General features: G+C 46.7%; 1 protein-coding gene across 5 annotated transcripts in view; it reads left to right on the top strand.

Annotated features, from left to right (window-relative positions):
* LOC146061612 (uncharacterized) overlaps positions 1–20922 on the top strand; it is a 447354-nt gene that overhangs the window by 255329 nt on the left and 171103 nt on the right. For 4 of the 5 annotated variants that reach the window (XM_083174488.1, XM_083174510.1, XM_083174475.1 and 1 more), the window contains exons 3-5: positions 16490–16604; positions 17219–17380; positions 17545–17743. The exons of the other annotated variant lie outside the window; for it this stretch is intronic. In XM_083174488.1, coding sequence (XP_083030614.1) covers positions 16490–16604; positions 17219–17380; positions 17545–17743 — 476 coding nt within the window. The remainder of the gene's footprint in view (positions 1–16489; positions 16605–17218; positions 17381–17544; positions 17744–20922) is intronic. 5 annotated transcript variants of the gene reach the window in all.

Genomic DNA, 20922 nt, shown 5'->3' with positions numbered 1-20922 from the left:
CACGACGCGACCGACGCGATGGACGCGATTTCTCCATAGGCTTCAATGTTAAAATATTTTAACATTGAAATCGTGTCGGTCGCGTCGGTCTTGTGCCATTATAATGGCACAAGATAAGATGGACTTGATAAAGTCCATTTTACATGGAATAAAATGGGAAATGGGCCAATATGGCCCATTTTTCATTGTATATGTCCCCGTCATGTCCAAATATAACTGCCCCCCCATTGTGAGCGGCACCCCAGTATTGACGTCAACCCGAAGCGTGGCGAGCGCAGCGAGCCCGCGAGGGGCGGCGGTGCGCGTCCTCTGACCTTTTCATACCCCTACTATCCACGTCGGCGTGGAGTTGAGAATAGAATAGTGTGGCGAGCCACCGAGCCCGAAGCGTGGCGAGCGGACGCGGATACCTTCACAGGTAAACGCGTCTTTTCGCGGTCTTCACAGGTGTCCGCGGACACCTGTGAAGCCCGCGTGGGGACGCGGATACCTGTGAAGGTATCCGCGTCCCCTCGCGGGGCTCGGTGGCTCGCTGCGCTCGCCACACTATTCTATTCTCAACTCCACGCCGACGTGGATAGTAGGGGTATGAAAAGGTCGTAGGACGCGTACCGCCGCCCCTCGCGGGCTCGCCACGCTTCGGGTTGGCGTCAATACTGGGGTGTCGCTGACAATGGGGGGCATTTATATTTGGACATGACGGGGCCATATACAATGAGAAATGGGCCATATTGGCCCATTTCCCATTGTTTTCTATGTTAGATGGATTTTAACAACTACATTTGATCTTGTGCCATTATAATGGCACAAGTCCGACGCGACCGACAGTATTTCAATGTTAAAAATATTTTAACATTGAAGCCTATGGAGAAATCGTGTCGGTCGCGTCGGTCGCGTCGTGTGCCTTAACTTTAAGGCACAGGACGCGACGCGATGGACCCGATTTCTCCATCGGGTTCAATGTTAAAAATATTTTAACATTGAAGCCTATGGAGAAATCGGGTCCATCGCGTCGCGTCCTGTGCCTTAAAGTTAAGGCACACGATGCCCACGACGGGCGCCGCCAAAATACACAAGTACTCATATTTCTTCAGGCAGTTCCTCTTGGTGTACATAAATCGCTCATGAGATATGGTAGTATTGACCAGAGCCACCCACATAGCATGGGACGGGGAGGAGGAACCCATCCAAGTCCTGGCTATACACACACGTGCCAGAGTGAGCAGAGTATTTACATAAATTCTATGACATTTAGGAAGCAGCTCCTCCAATTCCAGTCCGAAAACACAAATGCGGGGATCAGCAAGTGGGACCTGCACACCCGTATCCCGAGCACTAGCCAAGACTGCCTCCCAAAAGGAGCATATCTGCGGGCATTGCCATAGTAAATGTGGAGTCCAATAGACCCGATGCAGGATATATAGCTGGATCTGTTGAAACCGTGCAAACGCCGTGGCCTCCCTGGGTGAGCTCAACATATGTGACCACTGTTCATCCTCAATGGGCCCTATATCTACCACCCATCTAGCCCGCAAGCCCTCCAGCTGGTCCACCCCGGAAAAAGTAAGAAGAGGAGAGTACAGAGCAGAGATCTTCCCCCGATCTGGCAGTTTATTGACCAATGTACGAACTGGGGATACAGCAAGTGTAGGCACGTTCCCCCTCCATTGTGCACCTATTGCATGTCTAAGCTGAAGGTACTTATAAAAGTACTGTCTTGGTATCGCGTATTTGGTTACCATTTGCTCAAAAGAATATAGCGTTCCTTCCTGAAAGAGGTGACCCATTTCAGAAACCCCAAAGGAAGTCCAGTCTGAGCCCATCCTCAATTTATAAAGTTCAGGAAACTCATTGTTTCTCCATATGGGGGAGGAGGAGTCTACAACCGAGTCCCCCCGTATGGTCCCCACCGTCGCCCACACCCTGTGGGCTTGCTGTAATAGAGGGGGAAGTTTCCCCAGAGTGGTTTTAGCCAGAAGAAATTGCAGGGGCGTGAATGACAGGTTCGCCCGGCGTAATAGGGCGTTGGGCAAATTCCCATGATGTATTGGTGTAACCCATTCAGCTAGCTGGGCCAGCTGCGCTGCCAAGTAGTATAGCCTAAGGTCTGGGAGTGCTAGGCCTCCATCATATCTAGATCGACATAGAGTCTTAGCCGCCACCCGAGAACGTTTGCCCCCCCATATAAAGGAGACTATATGTCTAGTTATAAGCTGAAAGTAGGAGACAGGTATATAGACAGGCGAGTTCTGGAGTATATACAAAAATTTGGGCTGGACTGTCATTTTAACGAGATTCACCCTGCCCGTCACTGATAGAGGAAGCGTCTGCCAAGTGTCCGGGCTCTCTGTCGCAAATGGTCAATCTGTGGGGTCAGGTTCAGGGATATAAATTCAGCGGGGGAATGGGAGACCTGGATACCCAAATATTTAAATTGCATGCACCACCGTAGGGGGCAACTATAGGACAGGGGTTTCTGTGTAGTAGGGAGTAGAGGAAATACCACTGACTTATCCCAGTTTATACCTATCCCTGAGAATCTGGCATATTCCGTCATGAGGGCTAGTAGTGCTGGAAGGGAAGAGGTCATCTCGGACAAGTACAATATCATGTCGTCTGCATATAGTCCAATTTTCTCCTCTATGTCTTCTATTTGGAACCCTTTAATGAGGGGGGATGCCCTGACATAGCAGGCCAGTGGCTCCACTGCCAGTGCAAATAGCAGGGGAGACAGGGGGCACCCCTGTCTAGTTCCCCTGCCCAAACTAAAGGAGGATGTGGTGAAGCCATTAACCATCACTCGGGCAGTCGGCCCGGAGTACAGCAACTTAACCCACGATAGAAAGTTTGGGCCTATGCCGAACCTGCTCAGCACCTCCCACAAATAGCCCCACTCTACCGAATCAAAGGCGCGAGCTGCGTCTAAGGAGACCACCACCGCGTCATCCATTCCCTCCCGGGCCCACTGTAAATAGGTAAAAAGTCGGCGCAGGTTAAGGGTTGTCGATCTGCCAGGCATAAAGCCGGTCTGGTTGGCATGCACCAGCTGTAGCACAACCGCATTTAGACGTATTGCCAGTAGTTTAGCCAGTATTTTGACATCAGTGGATAGTAGCGAAATGGGCCGGTATGAGTCAGGTGACAGCGGGTCTTTACCAGGCTTTGGAATAAGAGCTATGAGCGCCTCCGCCATAGACGCAGGGAGAGATCCCCTACTTAGTAGATGATTATAGAGGGCCAGCAGTCTGGGAGCGAAGAATGTTATATGGGTTTTGTACAATTCAATAGGTAGCCCATCCACCCCCGGGGACTTAGAATTGGGGAAGGCCTTAATTGCCGCCTCGATCTCCTCTAACGTGAGGGGGCTATCCAAAAATTCCCTGGAGTCAGCGTTAAGACTGGGTGTCGTTATCCCATCAAGGTAGTCAGCTAGTTCTGTCGGGGTGTAGGTTGCTCGGGATTCATATACTTTTTCGAAATGTTTACTAAATGAGGTTGCCACTGGGAGGGTCCCTGTACAAATTGTACCGTCGTCCTGTCGTATACTGTGTACAACTGTAGGGGGTTGGTTTTCTCTAGCTAAATAAGCCAGGAATTTGCCCGATCTGTCACCCTGTGTGTAGAAGTCATGTGACTGGAACAAGAGACGCCGGTTGGATTTATCCAGCAGCATTTCGCACCATTGTTTGTGGTCAACAAGCCACTCCACCCGGTCAGCTGCAAGCCCTGACCTCAAATATTTCTGCTCAAGCTCTGTACTCTGCCTCTCCAGCTCAGCCTCTGCCTTCCGGCTATAGACCTTAAGTTGTGCCACCCGGGAAATCAGTGAGCCCCGCAATACCGCCTTAAATGTATCCCAAACCAGTGGGGCATCTCCCTCTATAGGATTATTTAAAAAAAATTCCTCCCATAAAGCCAGTAATTCAGAGGCCGCCCCCATCTGCGTCAGCCAGAAGGGATTGAAGCGCCAGAACTTAGCGCCTCTGGTGCCCTCCAACTCCACCTCGAGACATACCGGGGAGTGGTCAGAAACCCCTCGGGGCAAGTATTCAATGGCAGTCACAGAGGGAACCAGCCGCCTGGATATCAGGGCCATATCTATACGCGAAAAAACCCCATGAGTACCCGAGAAGCACGAAAAGCAGCTAGCCGTTGGGTACCTTAGTCTCCATACATCTATTAAGCCCACTTCTCTGACAAGTCGTGCAAAGGACGTAGTCCCACCTCTCCCTCCACCAGGAACAGGTCTCCACCTGTCCAGCGATTCGTCCATTACAGCATTAAAATCTCCAACACAAATGACTGGATATGTGGGGAAATCTTGCATAAAAGTGCATGCCTTTTTAATTACAGTGGGCTGGTATGGAGGTGGGTTATAAATGGCCAGCAACACCAGGGGGGAGTCATGCAGAGTGCCTGCCAGGAATACATAACACCCCCTAGGGTCCGTCTGTACTTTTTGACACCTGAAACCCATGCATTTATTTATCAATACTGAAACCCCCCTAGAATTGGGGTGGAAGACTGAGTGGAAAGACCACCCCACCCAAGGTTTTTTTTTTTTTTTTTAAACTTGTGTTTATTGGAATAGATGTGAAAAATATATCATTGACACACATTGTTTACAATAAAGATATAACCGTGTATAACATTCCGAGTCCATTTTGTCTGTTATTGTATTCATACAGTTTAGCAAGTAATAGCAATATCTTGGTACATAAATACAAACTTAACATATAATGTTTAGTACAAAAGCTTTCGTCCATATACAGTCTTTATATGTCTAAAAAGGTGGCGTGCCTTTAGCAAGTGTTTCTGTATTATACCAGGTTGTTAATCTCACTACTTTGCGGATGTTTTCTTTGGTGGGAGAAGGTAGTGTTAGTATATATGGAAGCCATATAGCAAAAAATTTTGTTGAGCGCGTCTCTGCGTCTAATGAACATTCTATCCAGTCCATTTGATACAAAAACGTCAATCGGGGCATCATTAGGGAGATAGGTATGTTTTCCTTCTGTATCCACTGGGATAATATTGTTTTCTTTGTAGCGGATGCTATGCGGGCCAGTAATAGTGTTGTTTCTTTGCTCATGGGTGGAGTTTGGGGTTCTATTTGATTCCAAAAAGCCCACTCTATAGTGGTCACAAAAGGTATATTTAAGCTCGTATTAATATAATCTTGAACTAGTTTCCAGAGTGCTTGCACCACCGAGCAAGACCATAGACAATGTACTATGTCCGCATCTGGGCATCCACATTTAAAGCATAGGGAGTCCTCTGAGGTCCCAGTGAGAAACCGTAGTCGGGGAGTGTAGTATGCCCTGTGAAGTATTTTCATATTCATTTCAGCATATGAGGAAGAGACTAGATGTTTATTAAGTGTGTTAGTCATTTGAATAATCTTTTTTAGGGTCATGTTTGGGAATGAATCCTTCCACCTTGCTAACCCCGTCCCACATTTGGTATGGTCTATCTCTCGTCTTATATAAGAATATATCAAGGCTGTAGAATAAGATGAATTAGGACGTTGTCGTAGCATGATATCTAAGGGGAAGCCTTTCTCAATAGGTTGGAGACGGGTTAGTATACGTGTAATAAAACTGCGCATTTGGAAGTAGGCGAAAAAAGGGAAATTTATAGTAGGGTGTTTACTTTTTAGTTGTGACAGAGTTAGTACCGTCGTGCCCTCCTCATTCAGAAATTGAAATATAGAATGCAGACCCTGGAGGTGCCAACTATAAATGACCTCATTAGCTTCTCCATTCTGGAAAGCTGGATTTTCTATCAATGGTTGGAATAGGGAATTATCTGGTTTAAGGCCATTGCGTCTACGTATTTGGGTCCATGCTTTGAGTGGTGCCCATATGAGTGGATTGAGTCGTAGTTCTCTTAGCATGGTTGAGTTTGGAAAGTGCAATATCTTTAAGAGATCATATTGGGGTAGTAAGGCTTGTTCAAGGTTCTTATTTACATAGTTGTCTCTATTTCCTATCCAATCTATGGCATATCTATAATTAGCTGCTAGGGAATAGTCTTCAGGACAGGGAAGGTTTATACCTCCAAGTGAGGGTAATTGTTTAAGTTTGAACATTGCTATGCGTGGGCGTTTATTCGCCCATATGAACTTTGAGAGGGCTTTATTTATGGTGTGTATATCTTTTTTTGATAGTAAAAATGGGAGCATCTGTATTGGGTATAGTATGCGGGGAAATGCTACCATCTTGTATAGATGACATCTACCTAAGAAGGATATAGGAAGGTGCTGCCATTTCGAGAAGTCTTCTAACATCTTGGCTATATGGTGGGAAAAGTTTAACGTGTACCATTCCGTTGTGTCGGCTGAGATTCGTATGCCTAAATATTTTATATATCTGTCTGCCCACCTGAATGGGAACGTGTTTCTCCATCCGTTCCTCGCTGCCGTTCCCACCGCCAAGGCCTCCGTTTTATCAAAGTTGATTAAAAATCCTGATATTAAGTTGAAATTTTTTAGTATTGTCAGCATGGATGGGAAAGCCACTGCCGGCTCATGAAAGTATAGTAATAGGTCATCCGCAAAGGCGGAAACCTTAATATCATGGCGACCTATCTTGACGCCCTGCCAGGTTGTATCCTGAATGAAAGCACGAATCAGCGGGTCAAGGGCTAAGTTAAAGAGTAGGGGGGATAGGGGGCAGCCTTGGCGTGTTCCTCTATATAATTTAAACGTTTTTGTATTTAGTCCGTTAATTGTTAAAAAGGCTTCCGGATTGTCATATAAAATATTAAAGATCTTAATAAAGTTTGTGCCAAACTGTTGTGTCTGTAGAACTCTTTGTATGTGTTTCCATGAAACCCGGTCAAACGCCTTATCGGCATCACAACTGACTATTAGTGTTTTATGCTCTTTTGCTTGTTTTGAGCTGTATATTGCTGCCATTAGAGTGCGAATATTATGGACCGATGTCCTATTTCTAACGAACCCGTTTTGAGCTGGGTGAAGTATGCGTTGTAGTATGGGTTGCAATCTACTAGCCAATAATTTCGTAAACAGTTTTAAGTCCTGGTTTAATAAAGAGATCGGTCGATATGACTGTACACGTTTAGGGTCTTTTCCTGGCTTTGGGAAGACAACTATCCTGGCCTCGTTAAATTTGGTGGGGGCAGGGTTTCCTTGGAGCATCGAGTTAAAAAGTTTCACTAGATGTGGGGCCAGTATAGGTGCTTTAATACGATAGAACTCTGCTCCGAACCAGTCAGGGCCAGGGGACTTCCCTTTGTTCAAAGATTTAATTAAAGTCAGGAGTTCTAACTCATCAGTTGGTTTTAACAGTAATTCCCTTTCTTCTTCTGTTATGGTAGGTAAGTTAACAGATTCCAAGAACCGCTGACCCTCCAGTGGATGATCAGTAGGCGCCTCATATAGTGCCTGATAATATTTTAGAAATTCTTGTGAGATGGTTTGGGTATCAGTGGCATCTGTGTTAGGTCCGCTGCATAGTTGGGTGACTTGGGAGGGGGAGGAGTAAGACCTAATTAGGTTTGCTAACAATCTACCAGACTTGTTGTTGTGTCTAAAGAATTTGTTTCTTTGTATGTCGTAAGAGAATTTAGCTTTTTCGGTGTATAATAGGTCATATTGGTGTTTAGCGGCAAGATAGGATTGTCGGTTTTCTGGCGAGTTGTTTGAAAGAAGTGTGTTATATGTGGTGGTCAGTCGTTGGCTTAAGTCTTTTAGTTGGGTGTTTAGGTTTTTACGTTTCCTTGAGACATATTCCAGGATTTGGCCACGTATTACCGGTTTTGAAGCTGACCAGAATAGGTTGATGTCGTCAGCATGTTCGCTGTTGTCTTTCGCATAAGTCCGGAACGAGTGTTCCAGATGCGTTCGGAAATCTGAGGAGTTTTCTAGATAAGCTGGAAATCTCCAGTTGTATGATTTTGGGATAGGTGTATTTAATCTTAATGTAAACCAAACTGGGGCGTGAGCAGAGAGCTGTATGGGTTCTATCCGGGTCCTCTCTACTTTCTGAATAAGCGTGTCTGTGATCAGCCAGAAGTCTAGTCTGGATGAGGAGCTGTGGGGATGTGAATAAAACGTGAACTCGCGAGAGTCAGGGTGTTGGCACCTCCAGGGGTCTGAGAGCTTCAGCGTGTCCTTTAAGAGCGATAGGGATGGAGGGGTAGGTATTCCCTGGGTGTTCGCATTAGTGTCTCTGTCCAGCTCTGTCAGTTGGACACAGTTAAAGTCTCCTCCCAGTATAATCTCTCCTTCCGCCCAGTCTTGTAATTTAGAGTATATACTGGAAAAGAAAGGTGCATTATGGCCATTTGGGGCATATATGTTAGCTATGGTATATACGGTATCTTGTATAGTTAGTTTTATAAAGAGATATCTGCCCTCAGGGTCCTTCATTGTGTCGATTATAGTGTAGGATAAAAATTTGCTAAGTATTGTTAATACTCCCTTTTGTTTGGTTGCACTAGATGCTGCATGATAGTCTCCAATCCAGGAGTCCCTTAGTGTGTTAGGATCAGAGGCCCTCCAATGAGTCTCCTGGAGTAGTGTTATGTCTGGTTTTAATCTCTTAAGACGTGTCAAGATTTTTTTTCTTTTGATTGGTGTGTTTAAACCTTCTACCTTCCAGGTCACTAACTTGATCATTGTTTGCGCCTGGGTAGGGTTGTTTGTATCTATGGACATTTATCCAATACCTAGCCTAGGCCAGCTTAACAAGATGTGCTTAACTTGGGGCCTTCCCTTGTCCGTCCCAGCAAGCGGACAGTTGGGAAATGTGTGTTCACTGACAAAGTATGTAGGACATCGGGTATTCCTTGGCAGTAGTAAACCTTGTGTGTCGTTAACAATTAAATATATAATAACATTCCATAAACTTTTTATCATTTTTTGAACCCAATAAGTTTGGCTCCCGAGGTATCGCCCCGCAAGGACGGTCCAGGTAAATATGTTCCAGCACGTTGTCCAAGGAGACACCGCAGGAGCCAATCTAATAAAGAGATCTAACACAATTCGATTGAATAAAAGGGAATGGGAGGGGGGGCATGGGGTAGGGTGTAAAGGGGGTGTAGGACACCCCACGCCTCTATATAGCAAGGCATTTGGTAACCTCTATCTATTTGTCTTTCTAGACCTATAGCATCTATTGAAGTGGGTAACCATCTAGAATATACAACTGTACCATTTAAATGTTCAGAAAAACTTAGAGCATAACATAAACCTAACCCATAAACCAATGTCCATAACTTGAATTTTATTCTAAGTAAAGGCAATATTACCAGTATCCTTATGGAAGATCAGTCCGCATCATCCATTCCGGATGAGTGCACGGGAGTCATAGAGTCCACAAAGTTCTTTGCTGTCTGCGGGGATTCAAAGAAGTATGTTTTTCCGGAATATAGTACTCTCAATTTCGCTGGGTAGATAAGTGCAAATTTAACCTCCATTTCAAACAGACGCTTGCAAATTGGGGAGAATTCTCTTCTCCTTGCGGCAACCATGTAGGAGAAGTCCTGAAAAAGTAATATCTTGGCACCCTGGTACTCCAGTGTATTGTGCTTTCTATATGCCTCCATTAGCCGTACTTTGTCTGCATAATTTAGAAGCTTCATGATGACCGGTCTGGGTCTGTTGGTTGTAGTTTGTTTATCTGGACCAATGCGGTGGACACGCTCAACTATCAACGAGCCGGAAGCAGCAACACAGCCCAATTCTCTCGGAAGCCACTGGGATACCAGGTGCATGAGGTCATGATGTTTAACCGACTCCGGTAGTCCTATAAGACGGACATTACTTCTCCTGTTCCTGTTCTCCAAATCTTCTAATTTGTCCTGTATGGACGTCATCATCTTTTCTTGTTCTGAGATGACATTTTTGGCTACTGTTAGGTCGTCTTCTAGGTCTGAAATTCTTTGTTCTGCTTCGGATAGGCATTGTGCTTGTTGATTTAATTGGGTGAGAGCGGAATCTAGTGAGTCCTTTAAAGGGGCCAACTTTTGGTCCAATAGAGAGGATAGAATTTCGGTAATTTCATGTGTTGGTAAGGCTCTGGTGGGCTCTGTTGTAATTGTGGGTGATGCCTGGCTAGGTGATCTAGAATTATAGTTGCCGGCCGGTGATTGAGGATTTTCGACTGTTATTACATCTCGACCTTTGCCCCTGCTGGGGGGATTCGTGGCGGCTTGGCAACAAATTTTTCCATTATTGAAGGTGGTTTATAAGAGATAAGAGTGTGACTTTATATAATTTTTTTTTTTTTTCCCCTTCTCAGTTGTAGGATTTCCTTCTCCTCTCTATCCAGTAGATGGCGCTCCAAGGCAGACAGACTCACTCCAGAAGTACCTTACTGGATTAGTGTGGGCTGAAGTGTTAGGCACCAGTTTTGATTTTGGAGTTCACTTATATTGCAATATAAAAGGGTCTTCCCCTCCCCCTCCACTCACCACCTCAAGATTCCTGGAGTTGTGGTTCCCAGGTGTACGCAGGGCGAGTGTCAGCCAGGCACGGTCCAGCCAGTGACCAGGCTCCCTCAAGCCCTGCCTGCAGTAAGATGGCCGCCCAGCGTTGGTCTGTGCAGGGAGCCCCCTGTAGATCTGGCAGCGTGGTTAGGAGAACGGGGCTGCAAGCCTGTGTCCTCAGGAAGGGTGAGTGGCGAGTGAGCCGGGTCAGCGCTCCCGCGGCAGGCACGGACGAGAAGTGGTGCTCTCCTCGTCGCCCTGGAGAGCCGCGGCGGGTCTCTGGTGAAATCGAGTCCCTGGCTGTGTGGGGAGGCACAGGCCGCAACCTGCAGGGACGCGCGAAGCGTCCCCCGGCTCCGCGGGATGTTACCTCCTGGTCCCGACTGCTTGTGGCGGCGGTCGGTCTGTGGGTGGCCTGGCGAGCGGTAGTGGTGCTCGGGGAGTGTTTTTGCTGGACGCCGTGCAGGAGCCTCTCCAGAGCACGTCCGTCTCCCCCGGCAGCCAAGCCACACCCCACCCAAGGTTTTTTAAGTGACAATACTCGGCTACCCACCAGGTATGTTTCAAAAAGGCATGAAATTCCTGGGGAGCGAGCTCTAAGTTGATTCATCACCAAAGTACGCTTAACCCGGTCATTAAGACCTCTGACATTCCATCCTATAACCTTCACCATTGTACAGCAGTGGGAAAAATAGTAAACAGAGGGAGTTGATGCTCACTGAGAGCACCACATCACACCTTCCCATTCCATTCAGCAACCAGGAGCAAATATGTAGGAACAATGTACACACTTCAAGAAAAACAAAATAACTAACACATACAAAACGATCCCAACCCACCCGGCATACCCACCCAAACATAGGTACACTTTGTTCCCCTAACATCAACCCCGAATCGGCTCCTCTAAGGAGACGTTTCAATTAACCTAAACCAAGAAAAGAGAAAAAAAAAAAGGGAAAAGGCCTAACCCTTAGGGGGGCAGCTACTATTTATGGCCTAAAGAACATGTCGCTCCTGACCATAGAGCATAATCATTTAGTCAGATAGGAGAGAATACCTCTTAGAATCATTTCTAAATAACTTCTCTAGAAAACATGGCTCTACATGACAAATATAATCAATGCGAGGTGCCTGGAAAAAATGAAAGAGAGGGTTATAAGCATATTAGACAAACTTCAATAGACACATCCGTGGAGGGGCAGTTCAGGGAGGCAGCTCCCGTGGGGCCGGCTGTGTGTCCATCCATGTTGAAGCAGCCTGGGGTGTGTCAAAGAAATGGGTGCGGGCACCAGCAACCACCCTCAGTCGTGCCGGGTAAAGCATTGAATACTTCAGTTGGAGGGTGCGTAGACGCTGTTTAACCCCAGTGAATTGTGACCTGGACTTTTGGACTTCCACAGAAAAATCCTGGAAGGCCGCCACCCGCTGCCCCTCACATTCAAGGGGACCCTTCACTCTCGCCAGTCGGAGTACCGCGTCGCGGTCCTTGTAATGCAGAAATTTTGCGATGAATGTGCGTGGCGGGGCACCAGGAGGTAGCGGGCGCATGGGCACCCTGTGCGCCCTCTCCACTGCAAATTGTGGGGTGAAAGCTTCCTTTTCAAACAGAGATATTAACCAAGACTCGAGGAAAGATTCAGGATTCGTACCCTCCACCTTCTCAGGAAGGCCCACAAATCGCACATTATTCCTCCTCAGCCTCCCCTCCATATCAGTCCGTTTCTGCTGACAGGTTGACATCTGGGATTCTAACGTGGTGAGGCGATTGGGGATAGGTGCTGTGGTATCCTCCAACATAGAGATTCTGGTCTCAGTTTCTTCAACCCTGTCTCTCAGCTTTTGCATATCCTGTCTTATAAAGGATATGTCAATTTTAACTTCTGCAACCTTGCCAGCAAGTCTCTTCTCTGAATCAGTAATGGCCTGCAGGAGTTGTGCCATCGTGACCTCTGGTGGTTCCGCCATGTTGGATTCAGGGGAATGGACCTCAGCAGGGGGTGGTGTGGGGTCTCGTCTAGCAAATTTTGCCAGTTTAGCCGCAGCAGCTGGTGTATTTCTGCGGGACATAGGGCAGGCTGAGATCTCCCAGCAAGTCGGGTCAACACTAACTGGTCACCCACAGCAGCTATTTGAGTTAACCACAGTGTCCGTGATCAGGGGGGGCACACTCAGGGGAGGGCACAGGTGTGAGTTCCTTACAAATGATCTGAGAGGTACAGCACGTGCCACACAGTATTCCCAAACACCAACCCGTGTAATAAGGAGTGTCAGCAATAGGATAGGTACTCCAGAGAAGAAAGTAAACTGTTCCCAGGGGATAGTCAGATCACTCCACTTGCTCACAAAATGGCGGAAGGTGCATATTAATTGGCAGCAGTTCTTTTCCCTTCCCGTATATGCTATCCAGCCGGGAGGTATACCCTCAGTGAAGCCTCTATTGCGCCTATACTCCTTGTAATTGCCCGGTGATAGGGGGTAGGGGGTCCTCTCTTGAGACTCAGGGTCCCAGTATGGAGCGCAGGGCGTCTATGTCTCTCAGCTTTCCCTCCTCAAGATGGCGGCAGGGGTACTCACTGTTGCGCAGGGCCCTGGTGAGGGGGTCTCCGGGAGCCGATCGTCAGGTACAGGGGGAGCACGTTTGTCCGGCGCTGTGGTTAGCGGCAGCTGTCCTCTCTCCTACTTCTCGCCCACTGTCACCGCCGCCTCAGGTGGAAGCCGCAGCGGGAAGCGCTCTCCGTCACCGCTACCCCTCTCACGCGGCTGGCGTCTGTGCGTCCGTGGCAGCAGTTCTCTCTCCGCAAACCCCTGTAGGATTGCGACGCTGTGTTCACAGGCGACGGGGGGGTACCACAAGCATCGCAGGGCACGGAGATCGTCGTCCGTATAGCCCTGCGCGGTGAATCTCTGTAGCAGCTGCCGTCTTCCTCTCAGGCCCAAGATGGCGCCTGGCAGCTCGTCCAGCAGGGAGATGTCCTTCCCAAGCTGGGCACAGGTCACTCCGGACAGCGCAGGCACCTCACTTCAGAGCCAGTATGATCAGGGGCATGTAGTTTACCCGTCCCCACCAAAATAGAGGTTCTCCCCGCCGACAAACTGTATTTGCAGGATGATATGGTCAGGAGCTCTGCAGGCACGCGTCCTACACCATCTACCGCTAGGCCACGCCCCGTTCTCCGTCTTTCTAAGTGATGTTCTCCGTGTCTCTCCGTGTAGCAATTCTCCATCTTTTGATGGAGAGCTGGAATGTGAACTTTTAAACTAAAAGGTTTTTTTCTTAAATTTTGGTGTCAAAAAATCAGTTTTTTTTTTTCTGTAAAGGGGCATTTTATTTTTATTCATGTGCTTATAGCACATGAATATATATATTTAATTAAATTTTTTTTTTTTTTTAACACAGTGTAGCCAGCAGGGGGCGCCGGAGCCGCTCATTAGATATTCATATATTCACTGCACCCGAACGTAACTATGCACAAACGGGTGCAGTGAATACTGGGTCCCCCGCTGGCTATAGGGGGGTGCAGCCTGGGTCCTGGAGAGCCCCCCTCCACAGTCCTCTGGAGCAGCCAGGGAGACTTTAATCTCTCTGGCTGCTTCCGGCTCCCTGAAAGCTCCCTGCTCCCTGCAGGGGTTAAGACTCTGCGCGAGTGGCGGAGAGCATCAGCCACATTGAATAGAGGGAGCAGGAGTGGCAGAGAGCCCTCCGGAACACGGAGAGTGCATGGAGAGCGAAATAAAACGCTCTCCATGCATCTCCAACCTGAGACGGCACTCCCAAACTTTCATTGTGCAATGTCAATGTCCTACTGGGGGAACAACAATGAGTGTGGTGCCCTCTGGACTGGACAGCAGCACGCTGCCAGTGATACAGGCTGACGAGGGGGCAGACAGATGTACTGACGTTTCGGGACACAGCAGTCCCTTTATCAAAGTGCTGGTGAGACAAAATCATACACAATTAAACATACCTTTATACCTGGGACCCGTCCACGTAGCCCGGCGTGGCGCCGGGAGGCGCAAGGTGATGACATCATCCAACCCGGACACATTGCGGGATCACGTGGAGGAGATCACGTGGTCTGGAAAAAAGCAATACAAACAGGTTAAAAACGTTGCTAAGGCAACGACATATAAACAAAACAGTGCATAAGAATTTCAACGCTGTATATCAAAGACATGCATAATCAAATACCGTGACACCCTATTTAGAGCTAAGCACAGTAAAATACACAAGACCCAGTTAACTTAGACACCTTCTGCAGTGACTTAAGAGAATTGCAAAGACGGGTGTAATTGTATAAACAAATGAGGACAGTTATACCACAGCGTAATATGCAGCACAGTAAATGATGCAAAATAGCTAAGACTGACATAATGGCTATCAGCCTGATTTATTTAACAGCCATTATGTCAGTCTTAGCGATCATTTACCTGGCACTAGGATGTGCTTGGGGAAGAAGACTAGCCAGCGGAGGCAGTGCGGTGCTCTGGGCAATGTTGTGCTGGGAAACCTTAGATACAGCATCCAAGGTTTCCCAGCAGTTCCCCAAGGTTTCATGTGGGTGTTATTGACACGTATCACCTACCTAACCATTGTTGCAGACCTGGTACACCCATGGTGACCGTGGTGTCTCTGAGCAGGATGATGTGGTCGGCTACACTGCAACATTTGGTCAGCAATGTTTGAGGAACATGATCAATTATAAAGGTGTTGACTTGGCCTCTGATGGATCATCTGTGGGATTTGCTGAGAACACATCTGAGCTCACAGGATCTACTGCTAACCACTCACAGGATCTACTGCTAACCACTCACAGGAACTAATGCTAACTAGAGGGCACCTTCCGAGGCCGCGTGGAGTCCATGTCTCGATGGGTCACAAACTGCTGGAAAGTGGAACCGAGGTTACAAATGAGCACTCGCTATGTGCTGCTTATGGTGGGGGTAATCAATCCCCTAAATACATTAAAAAACACAAGGATCTTGTATAAAGACAGATAAGGATAATCCGGTTCCACTATAGCGGTGGGGTCTGAGTGATCCCGCTTTGGTATGTATTAGGCGATCAGTTGGATGCTGCAGTTCTCCAGTTATATAGAGTCCAATACCACAACAGATGAACCTCCTCCTCCCTTGCAGATACGGAGTGTAGTCCAGGGTAAGTATGGCGATGAGGGTCCAATACATTAAACCACTGACGCGTTTCACTGCCCTGACTGGCAGCATTATTAAATGTCTCTGGTGAAACTGCCAGTCAGGGCAGGGAAACGCGTCGGTTGGAACCGGGTGAGTTTCATCTGTCTTTGTAGCGAACAGACTTCCTCACCTTGTTATGGAAACTATTATTAGCGGGACTCAGACTTACGTGGTGATAATAACAGCGTTATCGCCAAGCTTTTAGTTTCAGCGGACTGGTATTCTATGTATATGTAATATATTATGGCCACTAGGTTTTTTATGATGTTTAATACATTAAACCAGTGGTTCCCAAACTGTGCGCCTAGGCTCCCTGGGGTGCCTCGGAGTACTTGCAGGGGTGCCTCAGGTTGGTGGTCCAGAATCAATTCAAGTTATTTATGGCCAATGAAATAGGCAAAATCAGTGCTTGTGGCTTCCAATTAAGAATATGTGGGTAAACAGAAGTGAATCACGTTTCTCACGATATAAGGAAATCACAACTTTTGAAAAAATAATTCTGAAATTGGTAACCAACTTTTAGCCTAGGGTTGCTGTGAAAAATATTCTGATACTTTAGGGTGCCGTGATTCAAAAAGTTTGGGAATCACTGCATTAAACAATCATTCTTGATACTAGCGCTTTATTGTATTTTCATACAAGATCCCGATGGGTCAGAGCTGTTTTGGCGTCATGAGGGGACATACGCTGCAGTATCAGATCTTGCAATGTTCTGGCTCATGGGTGTATATTAGTGCTAATACTCCTAATTCATGTGTAAAGTATTACAGTGCATATACCCAATGGTAAAGGGATAACATGTAGTGGAGCCTGATCCTGTAATTCCATGTCCTGCCTGCAGGTGGAGGAGTCTCTGCAGAATATTGGGAAGTTCAGCAGCGCTGTGAAGCTTGCGGCATTCTCTCCATTCAAGTCCACCCAGAGCGCGTTGGAGAATTTGAACGCCGTCTCCGAAGGTAATGTCAGGTGGTTAGTGCTACACGTGGGGCGTGCAGTGATGTCTAATGATCTGTCAATCCCCTGAGCTGTGTGATGTCACCCTGATTACTGAGCACGCCCTGCGCACCCCCTCCCCAGACTTTGTCAGGGTGCCTGTGTGGGGCATTTATGTGACCTACAGTATATACTGTATAACCTGTCTGGTTCTCAAACTCTGCCCGCTCTACAGGCTTCTCTGGGTGTATAGCATGGTGGATCTCCATATGTACGCCATTCAATTAGCTATAGTCTCTGTACCATACAGTTATACTTCCTAAACTCTGCCCTTTGGTGTTTCCATAGAGATTCTGGGCACCTACTGAGTGGCACATTGCTGATATTCAGGGAAACTGGCTCTTAAAATAGAATATTGTTCCGTGGACACCCCAGATTAGAGCATACAGTAGTTAATTCCAGGGCCATCTCAATCCTGGGGGTGATGATGGCTGAGCCCTCTGTACTATAATCTCTAGAATAACAGGCACTGGTACGGATGGACTCTATCAGTACGTAGGATGAATGGACTTCCAGTTGTCTTCCGTTCTTTGGATGTACTTTGGCTTGCGTATGTATATCGATGTGTCTTCCACAGGTGTCCTTCATGAGGACCTGAAGCTGTTCCTGGAAACCAACATGCCAGCTGAGAGGCACAAGGCTCTGCTTGGTGTGAGTCACAGTAAGATCGGAGATGCCATCCAGGAGGAGCTGAATATTGCATGCCAGACGGGCGGTTTGGTGGCCAAGCTCATGAATGGTGGGTTACCGGGCACATAGCTGGGATAGTGCTTGACTACTCTGGTTCTCGTGGTTTCTAGATGGGGTTGAGAAGGTCTGAAGCTCCGTGATACTGATGGTTGGTATGTTTTGTATTCTGAACCCCCACATGACCTCAATTACCGTAGTTTTCTTTCTGTACAGGAATCTGGTTATACTATCGCAACCTGGAGAATGAAGTCACTGCTCAGTCAACCTCGAACGCAAATCCTGGTTCAGGCCACAGTTCCCAAGTAGCCAAAGTCCATGTCAATATGAACAAAAATGACCTCTTTATCAAACGGACTATCCGAGGTCTGGACAAGTTGGACAAGGACTTAAAGACTTTATCCATAAAGCTGAGGTGAGGACATTTCCATAGGTGGTTGTAGTGATGGTGGACCACAGTCCTTGAGACCAACCTAATCTCATTACAAGACCTCTGGTCAGCCAGTTTCCCATCCTTCCATTGCTTACCACAGCCAGTGTTGTCCTTCCTCCTGTCTATACAGAAGGTAGAGTAGTGATATCTCCATCCACAGCACAGCTCCACAAACCTTCCCGATGTTAACCAACCCAAGGTTTGCTGGGCAGAACATTTTACCCATTTTCACCCCCTTAGAATTCAGTACCTTGTAGTATCCTTGTGGGTGGCTGCACATGGCTGTCTCAGGGGCAGATGTTTGAAGCAGTGATAAGGGAGGAGAAGTGATCCAGAGGAGAAGAGGCAAACCTGTACAGTAGTTCTTGACTATATTACTGTACTGAATTTCATTGGAGACCTCAGGCAGTGATTTTCAAAATCGACATCTAGTGGATGTACACTCCCTGGCAACACCATGGGTACTTGTGTATTTTGGCGGCGCCCCCGATGTGCATCGCACGATGAACGCATCGCATGCCATGTACCGGATGGCATGCGATGCGATGCGATTTTTACCCCCTATGCGATGAAAAATCGCATAAGCACCCTAAAGGGTGGTTTTCAGCACCCTAATGGGTGCTTACAATGTTAAATGCACCCCCACGCCACCCCCCACTATAAATGTGAACCCGAAGCGTGGCGAGCGTAGCGAGCCCGCGAGGGGCGGCGGTACGCGTCCTACGACCTTTTCATACCCCCACTATCCACGTTGGTGTGGAGATGAGAATAGAATAGTGTGGCGAGCGCAGCGAGCCACCGAGCCCGAAGCGTGGCGAGCGCACGCGGATACCTTCACAGGTAAACGCGTCCCTTCGCGGGCTTCACAGGTATCCGCGTCCCCGCACGGGGCTCGCCACGCTTCGGGCTCGGTGGCTCGCTGCGCTCGCCACACTATTCTATTCTCAACTCCACGCCGACGTGAATAGTGGGGGTATGAAAAGGTCGTAGGACGCGTACCGCCACCCCTCGCGCGCTCGCCACGCTTTGGGTTCACGTTTATAGTGGGGGGTGGCGTGGGGGTGCATTTAACATTGTTAGCACCCATAAGGGTGCTTATACAATGTTTCATCGCATCGCATGGCATTGTATGCCATGTACAATGGCATACAATTTTGAAATTGTATGCCATCGCACGAAATCGCGTCGCATCGCATACCATCGCATGTGTTATGGTATGCGATGCGATGGGCACCGCCAAAATACACAAGTACCTCACCATGCGCCACACTAGCCGGGTTGTGCGACGCTTCGCCACTCTCCGACACGCCAACAGCCATATGTAGGACAGATGAGCCTGGCTGCATCTGTATGCCAGTGTTCTCACACTGACCATGCCTGTAGGTTGGTGTATTCGCTCTGTTATCCCCCTGACTTCCTTCAGTGTTGGATGACCGACTCTATTGCACACTCTACAAGGGCGGTGAGTGCTTCCCCTGCTGTGTTATTATGGGGCGTCTGTGGAGCAGATGTGCGGCCACGTGGGCCTTTTCCTCTGTTCACATCTTCACCAAATTTAGCTAGTTTCTCTTTTTTTGCTTCAAATGATGCTAATTTTGGATGGAAGGTTTGGTTAACCGGTTTACAGCTTTTGACTGTCCCATGGTCCGGTATTTCCTTGTTTGAAGAAAGAGAAAACAGGTTCTCTTATTTCATGTGGCCTACAGTACCTTGTGTTCCCACCCTCCCCCTCCAGTTTTTGTTTAGTGATTGTATTAACTATATTGGTCACCTTTTTGGTTTAGGGTGTTTTTGAAGTTGTACTAATGATCAGGGATTGAAGCTACTCCTTTTTTTTTTTTTTTTTTAATTCAATCATTTTTTTTTATTGTTTCTTTAACATGCAGACATTTATACAGAATAGATAATATTACACGCTCAGATTTATAATATTTCATTGAAATATTTACCCAGTGGCACCAACTCTAGACAGAGACATCTTTCATATAATTTAACCTTATCCTTAAGGGTTTAGTTAGTATTAATTTACTCATTCCCTTTGGTAAACTTGTGCATGTGTGATTATGTGATCTATTTTATTTGTGGTGTGCATTGTGTTTAATAGGGACTTTATATGAGTCTTATTTGATTATATTGACAACATATCTTGTGTTTGTGAACTAAGGATAAAGAAAAAATAAAATAAAATTTAAAGTGAATTTAAGCCTGTTTATTATATATGTGTGTTTTTGTTAAGGTCAAAAATAGTAAAATAGTAGAGAAAGAGGAAAAAAATATAAAAAAAATAAAATAAAAATGATGTCTCTTTTAGTTCTAGTGAGATTCTTGTGCATGGATATTTCTAATGTTATACTTTATGTAAGTGAAAGCTGTGTAAGTTTACCATAGTCTCCTTAATTCTTCTAGTATTTACCGTTCCCTCTAAAGTTAGTCTCTAAATGGAATTGATGCCACTTCAACAGGAGTAGACATGCAATAGGATCTAATCAGATCAAAAATATAAATCACACTCATAATACATACATAGATACATAATAATAAAAACAAACAAAAAACAATTTAATACAATTCTAATTAAATTAACAAATGAAATCTCCCCTAAGGCTTATCATCATACGTCTACATTTGTTTTCTTTAATGCAAATTTGTCTAGAACATTTGTATTCTTTTCTTTATTTTATTCATATAATCACCACTTTCTATCAAATGGCTCCCACATTATTGGTCTATCAACTTCAAGAAATATTTTAGAACAACAGATTCTATGGAGGTATGAGCGCAATATATGAAAAGGAAAAAGGTGCTACCCGCCACAACATAAACAAAGGGGCACACCGTCCCCAATTACACAAGATGCAGAGCAAATAATGAGGCGCAACCCCGCCTCACTACCCGCTCTGCAACTGCAAAGATAAAAAGATCAGATTTAATGAAAAAGGAAACGGACTGCCCCCTCTATAATTGTATGTTCTATTCCTACCTCTCAGTCTATGGGCGGTATTCAATGTGAATACCTGCGAGGTGCAGCGAATCCTTTTTAGGATTCGCTGCACATTCGCCACGTTCCGGAGCCAGCGGGCTCCGGTATTCAACGTGTCAGGGGCTCGCTGCCCCTGACAGGCGAATATGAGCTCCTGCGGCGATTGCCGCAGGGAGCCTGA

Source organism: Crinia signifera, chromosome 1, assembly GCF_055691185.1.
Source record: "Crinia signifera chromosome 1, ASM5569118v1, whole genome shotgun sequence".
NCBI lineage: Eukaryota > Metazoa > Chordata > Amphibia > Anura > Myobatrachidae > Crinia > Crinia signifera.
Note: the sequence above shows the minus strand (reverse complement) of the source record. Positions and strands in the feature narration are given on the sequence as shown.